General features: G+C 49.4%; 1 protein-coding gene across 1 annotated transcript in view; it reads left to right on the top strand.

The window, feature by feature from the left end:
* The window catches only part of Abcc4 (ATP binding cassette subfamily C member 4), a 201,246-nt gene that overhangs the window by 26,782 nt on the left and 162,533 nt on the right, over positions 1-11,931 (top strand). Inside the window, exons 2-3 of the mRNA XM_005355662.2 lie at positions 9,320-9,430; positions 9,977-10,097. Coding sequence (XP_005355719.1) covers positions 9,320-9,430; positions 9,977-10,097 — 232 coding nt within the window. The remainder of the gene's footprint in view (positions 1-9,319; positions 9,431-9,976; positions 10,098-11,931) is intronic.

The following is an 11,931-nucleotide window of genomic DNA, read 5'->3' as shown; positions in this document are numbered from 1 at the left end:
ATCATCTATCTATCTATCATCTATCTATCTATCTATCTATCTATCTATCTATCTATCTATCTATCTATCATCTATCTATCTATCTATCTATCTCTCATCTATCTATCATCTATCTATCTATCTATCTATCTATCTATCTATCTATCTATCTATCTATCTATCATCTCTGTGTGTGTTATGTGTGTGTGTGCACTTTGAGGACAGCTCGGAGGAGTTGGGAGTTGTCCCCTTCCACCACGCGAGTCCCAGGGATTAAACTCAGGCTGTCAGGCTTGGCTGCAGGTGCCTTTGCTTGCTGAGCCATCTTGCTGGCAAATGATTAACCAACCACCTCAGTGTGACTTTCTCGTGTATGAGAAGCCCAACAATAGGCGGGATCTGAGTTTGTAGCTAATGAGCTTCGTAGATGTTTTCCTGCAGCTTGAAATTTGAGGTCCCCACCTGAGTGGTAGAGACTGTGGCCACAAAGTAGAAGAAGGAAGATTTCAAAACAGGCCTTTTCAGCTGGGCAGTGGTGCACGCCTTTAATCCCAGCCCTCTGGAGGCAGAGGCTCACGGGTCTCTGTGAGTTCGAGGCCAGCCTGATCTACAAAGCATTCCAAGACAGCCGGAGCTGTTAAACAGAAACCCCGTCTCAAAAAAACAAAAGCAAACAAACAAACAACCCCCCCGACCCCTCAAAAAGCAAAAACAAAACAATAACCACAAAAAAACACAACACAAAACAAACTCAATTCCCAAATCTGCCTTTTTCCCACTGTGCTGGGGGCAGAAGTGCTCACGGACAGGCTGGGCTGGTGGGTACCAACACTCACAGTGAGACCTGCGGTTTCATACTTAACTGCCATGCATACAGAGAAGCCATGAGGGGCAGAGGTCATCGGGACAGGGGAGTCTGAAGGAGAGCTGATGTATCGGCTAGCAGAAGCCCAGATCAGAAGACGCCAGTTCCCACAGTTGATCAGAACATTACATGGTTGTGTGCTTCAAGCCTGTTTTCCCCTCAGAACTCCACTGTAAGATTGGGGCCCCAAAGCCACCATGTGTCTGATTCACTGGTTATAAATTCAAGACCTCCTGTGACCCATTCGGGTTCAATAAGAGTCTCCCTTGACTCAGGGACGGGCTATACACAGCACTATGGTTTTTCTAAGTTGGAATCAGTCAATGGGAGAATCCCAGAGGACAGGGTCTAGGAAGATCCCAGATACAAAGTTTTCTGGTCCTACCCCGTGGGGTTGGGACACACCACTTTCTGGACATGATAATTACCGGCACATTGGCGTATAATGATACCCTGGATGTTGCCAACCGAGAAAGCTCATAAAAGCTTCACTGTCTTGGGGTTTCATTCTGTGGGCATGGTTGATATGTGTGTGGGTCACGAGATCCATCTCAGCCCCACAGGCTGGGCTGACAGCACTCGGCAGAGCCCACGCCTGCCCTTACGTGATTGTTCTCTTCGGGACAGCCTCCATCTGTAGCCACTGCAGTGTAAACTTTCCAGGGGACCCACTGTGAGTCACCTTGTTAGCATAAACCATGGGCTCTGTGACCTGGGAAATTCCCCAGCCTTAGAGAAACCAGGGTTGAAGGCCAGCCAAAGTCTTCCTAACATAACTTCCTTTCCATCCACTCCTACTGTTTCTCTAGCCCCTCTGATTTGACCTTTCGAACCCTCTCCACCTACTTGGGGAATGTTCTAGAGGCAGAATGGGAAAGCTAGGAGCATAGCCTGGAAAATCCAGAGTCCCGGAGGCGAGTGCTGCCTCAGGGCCCCTGGCCAAAGGGTTAATGCTGCATCTCCTGGTGGAAGAAGGCACCCGGCTGGACCCTCAGTCCCCACTGTGTGGATTAGAAGCCGCAGCGCATCATAGCCCTGGGCAAACCACTTCATCTTCTGTGTGCCGCTTGCCTCCTTCATGAAGATGTAAATAATGGGGTTCTGGCCAGTTTCCTGAGGTTGTCATATCAACTGACCACACACTTGATGGTTTAAAACCACAGAGATTCTACACAGCGCTGGAGACCAGGAATCTACTCTAGGCGTAGGCAGCAGGCCTAGCTCCCTCTGGAGACCCCAAGGGAGAATTTTCCTGAGCGGTCTTTGCAGCTTCTGGTACCAGTGATTGCTGGCTTGTGGCTGCACCATGGCGGTCTCTGGTCTCCACATCCGTGTTGTTCTTTCTCCAATGTATGTATGTATGTATGCACCTGAGCCCCCTCCCCCACCCATGCCAACATGTTTGCTGTGCCTGGTATTTCTGTGAATGCTGCCTGTTTCCCTTGCCTCCAGGATTGGACGGGGCTTTCTGCAGAGCAAGGAAGGCCAGAGGTCACAGGGGTCCCGAAGGAGCTGGGACTTGAAGTAGGTGTAGTGTCAGGTGGAAAGGAAGCCACCTACACTCACATTCGTTGTGGGTGGGCATGCATGGAAGATAGTCTGGCATTTTCTTTAAAAAGGGGAACATGTTTTACCTGAATGACTTTAAAACCCTGCATGTCGGCATGTATAGCAGCCTTATTCATGACTGCCAAACTTGGGAGCTACCAGGATGTTGGATTGAATGGACACACAGACTGCTAGATCCAGAGTTGTATGAGCAGTCAAGAAAGGCTCAAGACAAAAGGCCTGGAGCTATGGAGTCTAAATGTGTGCTACTAATGGACAAAGCCGTTTGGAAAAGGCTCCACCCTGCAGGCGTCCGACGCTGTGGCATTCTGGGTACAGTAAACCAAAGGTGGGTGATTGTTTAGGGTAGGGAGTAAAGGAGAGATGAAAAGTCTGAACAGAAAGGACGTTGAGGTTGGGAGAATGACTTTTGTCACTTGACAGCAGTGGATACACATGGGTACACCTCTGTTCAGGCATCCTGAAGTCAGTCACGAAGGCTGCACCGTGCGGCTGTGCTGATGCTGGGTATCCGCGTATACCAGGTATATATAGCAGGTATAGCAGGGAGAACGCTCTTGGAGAGCTCTGAAGGTGTTGAGACTTGAGAGTGGGCAAGGCTGTGTCTGTTCTCTCCTGTTGCTCAGTTCTTGCTGTGAACCACAGAGTACTCTAAAACATCACTCTCACTAAGATTTTAACCAAAGACAAAGGAAAGGGTAGAAGCCCGGTGGGTGGGGATAGAGGCAGGCATATCAAGGCTTGTTATTGGCACAAGTTGGCAACCAGATTGGCTGTGAGGCTGGGAACTTGCTGTGAACTAGAAAAGCCGGTTGGGGCTACTGCAAAGACACATCACCTTAGCCTGGATGCCTAGCTGTTTATTTCCCATGGAGTGATGTACTCGAGCCTGTAGTAGGGGTCTTTTTAATTTAGACACATCTGAGTGACACATTTGCACGCTTGTGACCCAATCCCCACAACCCAAGAAAGCATATTCTTCTCTGTGCATCTCGGTGCACAAATCCCAAAGAATGGCATCAAATGCTCACATCCCCCTCCCTCCCTCCCTCCCTCCCTCCCTCCCTCCCTCTCTTCCTCCTTTCTTCCTTTTCTCCATTCTTCCCTATTCCTCACAGCTCTTCGAGCTTGGAAGCAAGAGCTACGTCACATCTTATGGGAGGTCAGGTTTGAATATTTGGAGGAAATAGTTTGGTTCAAACAGGCAGTGCTAGCCAGCATCTCACAATTGGGATCCTAGTGACAGTTTAGTCTTGTCCTGCCACATTAGTGACCCAGATGAGCTGGTAAGAGATTGCCACCCGCTTCTCAGATGACCCTTTCTTTAGTAGTTCAAAGGTGCCTTGCTCTGTTGTCCAGTCCCAATCATGGAACTCAGGTAGCCAGACTGGGGTCATGTGATCCTTCATTTTACTTTGTGGAGTGTTCTTTTGAAGAAGGTGGGGGACATTTGTCTGTTTGTCCCTTCACAGTGCAGGTTCTTGGAGCTGGTTGTTTTGGGGATGATAAGACGAGAGAGCCTTGGAAGCCCTGAACAGCGTGGATTCCCTCTTGGGAGGAAAGGGAAGCTACAGGACACATTTGAACTGCGATGGCCCTGAAGCCCCTGGATAGGACACATGCCTTTACGCCTTTCCCAGCCACCTCGAAGTGAGCATCTTTGGGTCCCACACACCCTGACCATGATGCACTGCCTCATTACAAATCAACTGAGCCAGCCAACCTTGTACTAAAGCTACAGCATGTGAGGATTCATGGGGAGTGGGGCTATAGATGGAGTGCAGGGCTCCGGACACCAGGGAGGGAAACAGAACTTGTTTATTTCAACACACACCAGGCAAGAGGCCTCCCGGAAGTAGGAGGATTTGGGGCTTTGTTTGCTTTGAGACAGGGTAGCCCAGGTTGGACTTGAACTAGCTACACCCAAGATGACCTTGAATGTCAGATCCTGCCACCACCTCCCTAGGGCTGGGCTTTCTGTCGTGCCCCACCACACCCCTCAACAGAGGGTTTGGCGAACAATGTCAACTTGGTAGATGTCTCAAGTGGTTTGGACTTGGAACCGGTCTACAGAGGCGGAGTGGTGATCCATCCTGAGATAGCGCAGCCTGGCCTCGCTGTCCCTCCACACCGTGGATGGTTCCACTGAGATCTGCGCTGAGCAAGGACCCAAGTACAGTTTCTAGCAGAGTGGGGAGGGCTGGAGGGCATCGTGCGTGCTGGGCACTCCAAGCCAGGCCACCGGGAACGTGGTGATGAGGGAGCCCTGGCAGACTTGGGGGGATTTTGTTGGGTTATATTGTTGCTTACTGGGTGGGCAGATGCAGTCAGAGCCAACTAACCGGCATGCCAGAGGAGAAGCTGATGTTAGCGATTTGCCTCTCCTTGGCAGCATTTAGTCACGGGCCAACTGGAAACCAAATTCCTCATGTCACCTTCTTCCCCAGAACCTCCTGTACGTTCCAGGCTGAGAGCCACCTCCTCCGGACACCTCTCCTGTGCAGTCTCTGTCTCGGTGATTCTGAGGTGGAAATAAATCAGAACTAAGGACTTGCAGAGTGTCCATTCATGTGTTGGGCCCAGCTGTGCCTTCTGCGTGTCCGATGTGGTCTGTGTGGCTTCAAATGAAGTCATCCGGCCTTCCGGCACTTACACGCTTTGAAGGGAAGCAGTGTTCTAAAACTGTGAACTGTGATAGCCTCTCAAATGTGTTCCCTGAGTGGGAAATTTAAGTGTGGGTTAAGAGAAGGATGTGACTCCCAGGCGGTCAGTGTGGCAGTTTTGCAGGTCCAAGTGACGGGTTTGCAGGTGGCTTGGACATGTGATTTTCGAGACAGTTGGATGGCTGTGAGGGTTCCCAAAGCCTGGGCAGATGGAAACATGTGACATCTGTTAACTAAAGGAGAAGAGGCCATGTGACGGGCAGGGTTTCAAGGGGGGAAGGTCACCATTTTTTTGGGGGGGCATTTTAAAATTTGAGGTCCTTATCAGATGTACGGGAGGGGATGTGGAATAAGCAGTTGCTTGTATGAGTCAGGTGTTTATTTATTTATTTATTTATTTTTAACACCATTGTGTCCATTGCAGGAAGTCACATGTAGAAATATTAAAACTGCAATAATTGAGAGGAAAACAGTATTCTGAGAACTAAGCTCATGCTTGCAGAGGTAGAACATGATCTAAGTCTGTTAATAGAACCTAGTTTCTACCCAGGTGAGACCATGTGGGGTATGGAGAGCAAAGGGGGGCTCCTCAGACATTTCCCCAGAAACACAGGAACCGAGGGATCAGATGAGCGAAAGGCTGCAGCGTTGTGTTAGGATTGAAGGGTGTTAGGTTAGAAGTCAGGGTTTAGGGCTGTGTAAGTTTCCGTTACTGGAACACATGGCTGGAGATAACCAGCGTGCAAAGAGCAAGGGCCTTCTTCTGCTGCCTCTCTCTCTCTCTCTTCTCTTCTCCCTTCCCTTCCCCCTTCTCTTTTTCTCTCTCTTCTGTCCCTCCCTCCATAACCCCTTACTCTATGCCATTTCCAATACCCACTAAATAAACTCTATTCCCAAGCTCTCTCTGCATGGCGTATCTGTCTCTCACCTGCCGTGGCCACGAGCCCTCCACTGCCACCCCCTGTGGGACCAGCCTCGGGTCACCCTGTTTTGTTTATGATAACTGTTTGGTTGGAAGCGTCACCCCAGACCCTGACATCCATATACCCAGAGTCTGGAATGTTTGGGTTAAGGCCACACCACAGCCCTTGGCATCCATATATCCACAGAGTCTGGAATGTTTGGGTTAAGGCCACACCACAGCCCTTGGCATCCATATATCCACAGAGTCTGGAATGTTCAGGAGGAAGTTTCATCCTAAGCCCCCTCCCCTGGGAGCTGCCTCAGTCCAGACTCCACCCCGAGAACAATGACCCCTCCCAGAGATGCTCAAGACCACTCCTGCACGGTATTTAAATTGTACCCCTGAGTACAAACACTAGGTTTTCTGGTCTTCCTTCCCTGTCTCCTACGTTAAACCTGGGCTTTTTCTAGTTTGGTTTAATTTGGTCTGATTTGGATTACTGTGTCGGGGGAGAGGTTTATTGTGGTGCAGAAACTCTCCCTCAGCATTCTCAAATCATATAGGGTCTCTGTGTGTGCACAGAGTGTGTGTGTATCTCTGTGTGAGTGTATATGTCTATGTGTGTGTGTCTCTGTGATTGAGTGTGTGTATCTTCTGTGTGTCTCTGTGTGTGTGAGTGTGTCTGTGTATCTCTGTGTGTGTGTGTCTGTGTATCTCTGTGTGTGTCTCTGTGTATGAGTGTGTGTATCTGTGTGTGTATATGTTTCTGAGAGTGTATGCCTCTCTGTGTGACTGTGTCTCTCTCTGTGTGTCTGTGTCTCTCTCTGTGAATGTATGTGTATCTCTGTGTGAATGTGTGTGTCTCTGTATGAGTGTGTGTGAGTGTGTGTCTCTATGTATGAGTGTGTGTGTCTGTGTATATGTGTCTGAGTGTGTGTATCTCTGTGTGTGTATGTCTCTATGTATGAGTGTGTGTCTGTGTATCTGTGTGTGTGTGTATGTCTCTGTGTATGAGTGTGTGTCTGTGTATGTCTCTATGTATGAGTGTGTGTCTGTGTATCTGTGTGTGTGTGTGTATGTCTCTGTGTATGAGTGTGTGTTTGTGCTTCAGCATGGGACGATAGATTTACTTCCCAAAGTCACACTGTGGGTCTCTGCTCATGGCGACCTGACCCTCTGCGTTAGACACAATCTCCTCCATTCAGTAGCTGTCGCTCCTGTGCTCCCATCTCACAGGTGCTGTGTTATCAGCAGGGGTTGCGAGTCGCATGGGGGTGCCCGCTGCTCTGAACGAGTTGGGGTCTTCGTGTTGGGCAAGGATGAAATGCAGTTCCCTCAGGGATAAGTTAGAATGAAGGCATCTGTTTACCTGGGTCTCCATGTGTGATCATCCGTGGCTTTTAACCAAAGAGACGTATTCTGAGCAGTTGTCCCTGGGTGGCTTTGTCACTCCACTAACCTTGCCTATGCTCACACAAATTAAGACGGCTCGTGATGTCACTTGGCCTAATAATATTTTAGGGATTACCATAGTATAATCCGTTATAGTTCATCAGAAGGTCATGATGTGACACGCGACCATATATAATTTATTTATTTTTATTTTTATTTTTTTAAAATATTTTTTATGGTTTATTTAATGTGCATTGGTGTGAAGGTGTCAGATCCCCTGCAACTGGATCTTCACAGAAAGTTGTGAGCTGCCATGTGGGTGCTGGGAATTGTACCCAGATCCTTTGGAAGAACAGTCAGTACTCTTAACCACTGAGCCCTCCATCTCTCCAGCCCCCACATATATAATTCATTACACAGATGATCGAAGATAGTTTCTTATCTCAGTATACTTGTCTGGCAGCAAATGAAACCATGTGTCTTGGCTGGGTTTTCTGAGATTTGGGTAGTGAGAGAGCCTGGGAGGATCCATCTATGGCATCTTCTAAAGGAAACGTGGAGTCCCTTGAGTTCGCATTTCTTAATTTAATATTACATCCCTCTCTGTAACGTTCCCGCATAAGCTACAAATGCTGTTTACTGCTCAGTCTCATTGAACGTGGTCCTCAGTGTTTCTTTCCTGCTTCCTCCTTTGTCCTCTTCAAGGGGTTGGTTCTTGGGTTTGAACTCAGGTCCTGTACTTGCTGAGCAGTTATCTGATAACTTCTCTATACCTGAGCCTTTCTTAGCTAGTCTGTCTTCCCAGACTGCCTTTTCCTGCTGATTCAAAACAAAACAACCCCACCACAGCCTGAAAACATGCTAATGAATTCCACCCGGAAGAACTAACTGGAAAATTCCAGATGTTCTACCGGAAGAAAGGGCTCAGGCCTGTGGACGGCCTTTCAGTTGTGTCTGGGAAGCCCACCTTCGTGGAGCCCGGGTAGGCAGGGTGACAAGTGCTCCCTGGGGAGGGTGGTGAGAAAGAGGTGACCCGATTGGCTTCTCCTTCTCCTGGTGTCACTCAGGATCCCTAGGGTGGACAAGGCGAAGCGTTGGAACGTTCTAGAGACCCAGGTTTACCTTTAGGAGCCCTTGCATTGTTTGCCACAGCCCTGGGGAGCTGTCACAGCTCCCAGTCAAAGCTCTGTGCCTTTGGAGTGTCCTGAGCACTTCACACCTTGCTTCCCAGAGCTGCTGAGGTCTCAGTACTGCTGAAACCCCTTAGCTTCTCTTGGCAATTTTCTTTTCCTTTGCGGGGAAGAAGGTGTACTGAGGATTGATTTTAGGGCCCCGTGTACTCTGCTACTGGACGACACCCCCAGTCTCTACTGGTGTTTTCTGACTGTGTTGTGTGGTCTGTGTAGGAGACTTTCCTCTTCTGCCTCAATGAGGAATCTGGATTCCTTTGTTGTTCACTGGTTACAATGCACTACCAATCTTCCTGATTTGGATTCCCAATCCTTCCCAGATTTGTCCAGTGGGACTCCTCTGTCTACCTTTTCTGTTCTTGGCCCTATCTTCATGGTACCTTGAGCATCTCCCAATATTGCAGTACAAGAGGGTGTGGTCCACCTAGCACCTTTTCTGCCCTGGCAATCAGCCGTTTTTAAGGCGCCATTGTCTCTATAAGGGAGATGTTATTAAGAAGTGAAGCTCTGGCTATCCGGGTGTCAGAGTGCTCTCACTGATTGGGGGCATCACCGCCCCCAGGGTCTCCCAGTGTGTAAGCATGCATGTGGCATGTGTGCACGCACACGTGTGTATGGTGTGAATTAGTACAGATTTGACTTCTCTCTGCCTTCGTATGCTTAAAATCTGGAGGCTGACACATTGCCCAGAGGCGGGCGACTTCTTCAACACAAAGGTGTAGTTCTGACGACGTCACCCTTCCAACTCTTTTCACAGGTGGCTCAACCCCTTGTTTAAAACTGGTCACTCGCGGAGGTTGGAGGAAGATGACATGTTCTCAGTGCTTCCGGAAGATCGCTCCAAGCACCTCGGAGAGGAGCTGCAAGGGTGAGGGGCGTGAAATAGTAAGAGAAGGGGAGGGAAGGAGAGCCCGGCCTGTGCGGCTTGCGGCTTGCAGTGGGGTTGGTCTTCTCGGGTCCCTTGCTTTTTGCTGCAGACCTTGCTGTGGCTTCCTTCTCCCAACATGGTGCGCTTCCTCTCAGGCTGGCCTGACTTAGTGATCTGGGAATGAAAACCCGTGTTGGTAGGCATGAGGGGAGCCTGCTCCACAGGCTGCCCATGCCTGAGATCTGTCTCTGGGTGAGGTTTACACCAGAGTGAGTGCCTGCCTTCTCTGGCTACCAAGGTTGCTGTCGTCCAGCAAAGCTCGGCGGTAACTTGTTCCCTGAGATGTTCCCCCTTGAGGCCCATTTTTTCTGGTGCAGCAAAGTCTCCCTCACCCATCATTCTGGGTCCCCCCGGGACAATTAGCTGGTGTTTGTGCTGCATCTCAGAATAACCCTGTCATAAACACTTCTCTGTCCTCCTGCCGCCTCCCTGTTTTGCGCAATGACCATGCACGCCATTCTTGACTCAGCTTCTGTCTTTCCGCAGGTACTGGGATAAAGAAGTCCTGAGAGCCAAGAAGGATGCACGGAAGCCTTCCTTAACCAAGGCGATCATAAAGTGTTACTGGAAATCTTACCTGGTTTTGGGAATTTTTACGTTAATTGAGGTAAATGTTTGCTCTAACCTGGCCCCTGTTTCTGAGTGGGTGGACCAGGAGGAGACACACTCACTGTTGATCTTCATGGATGGCAGTGGGAACCAGCAGGGAGGAGAGGCCAGGTGAACTTTGGAGTGTGTTGAGCTCAGGGAAGAAGAATGATGAATTCCGTTAGTTGTGTCTTTGGAGTGGGCCATGATGCTTAAGTGGCTGACGCTGATGGATGTTACTGTTTTTTTTCTGACAACTCAGCAGTTAGGAGCACTCACTGCTCTCGCAGAGGTCTGGGGTTTGGTTCCCAGCACCCACATAGTGGCTCAGAACCACTCCCCAGTCTAGTCCAGCGGGATCCTGTACCATCTTTTCACTTCCCTGGGCTCCAGCCTGCGTTCAGTGCACCGCACTTAGGGACACACACATCCACACAAAATAAACACATTTTCACAAGGCCTAAGGTCCAGTGTCACCAGAAGCCACAGTGTCCTATGGTGCATATCGCATGCCGGCGTTCTGCATGGGAGATCCAGAGACATCTTTGATCATGCTTGAGGAGACATGTCTTGTGGTTTGGAGGAAGTGCTCTTGGGCCGAAGCCCGGAATAACCAGTGCCCAACAAGTCATTGTTAACCTCCCTATGCCAAATCCGATAAATGCTTCCCCGAGAAGGGTACTGTCAACTTTCCCCTCCCAGGTAAATAAGACTTGGTGCCATGTGCCCAGGCACCTAGAGCTGTACCCGCTCTGGGCCATGGTCCAGCTTGAACTCTAGTGGCCTTCTGTGCTGTTCACTCTAGTTGGCTGGTCTTGCCTCGGAAGAGATTGCTGGCCTAAAGTTGAGTTTTGGTAGCCTGGCATACAGAGTGGAAACCAGTGGTCGAATGCGCTGATCAGCCGAAGGTGGAAAGCTGAGAGACCCTTCAGGGTTGTCCAGTAAGATCAGGGCCTGTGCTGGTCAGTGGCTTGCTGGAGGGGGATCCTGAAAATTTGGCTGTATGGCTTGTCCCTTTGTGTTTTTATTTATGTATATGTGTATTTATGCCACTTGTATCGGGATGTCTGACGAGGCCAGAAGAAGAGGTCTGACCCCTTAGAGGTAGAGGTTCAAGGCTGTTGTGAGCCTCTGCCTCCTGACCTGAGTGCTAGCAGTTCAGAAATAAAAAAAGGTTCTTAAAAAAATGCTGCCACCAGAAATCATGTATGAAACATTTATTCATGATGTTAATTTTATTCCTTTTAGGACTTTGGTGAGGTGGGAGGTATTCTTATTATCAATAGCCCCCAAGTGCTGAGTTCTCAGTATCCTGTACCCAGGGCCACCCTAAAATATAGATGACAGCTAGCTGAGTTTCTGTTTCAGCCACTCTGAGAGGAGCCCAAACCTTCTAGACTGGGGCTGGTCTAAGGTCATGAACTTTGCCCCGAACTCTTCAAGTCTGTTGCTTGACCTTAGCCTAGGGAGGATGGAGCCGGGATGGCCTTGGAGCAGTGGTGGCACTTGCATTTGTCCGCAGTGTCTCCTGGGGCCAGAAAGTCCCATGCAGTACTGGACAGGGGCTGTCACTGGTGGGTCAGTGTGTCTGGTGTGTCCAGGTGGACCTGAAGTCCTGCAGCAGAAGTTGGGCTGCCTCTGGGTGGCTCCACTTTCCCTGCTGTGACCCTTGCTGTGATAACTAAGCAGCCCTTCCAACACAGTGACATCTGGGGAGCTACGAGTCTTTTGTGTTCAGCTGGGAAAATGATGTTTGGGATTTCTTCTTCTTCTTCTTCTTCTTCTTCTTCTTCTTCTTCTTCTTCTTCTTCTTCTTCTTCTTCTTCTTCTTCTTCTTCTTCTTCTTCTTCTTC

The sequence above is a fragment of the Microtus ochrogaster genome, chromosome 17 (genome assembly GCF_000317375.1).
Source record: "Microtus ochrogaster isolate Prairie Vole_2 chromosome 17, MicOch1.0, whole genome shotgun sequence".
NCBI classification, from domain to species: Eukaryota; Metazoa; Chordata; class Mammalia; order Rodentia; family Cricetidae; genus Microtus; species Microtus ochrogaster.
Note: the sequence above shows the minus strand (reverse complement) of the source record. Positions and strands in the feature narration are given on the sequence as shown.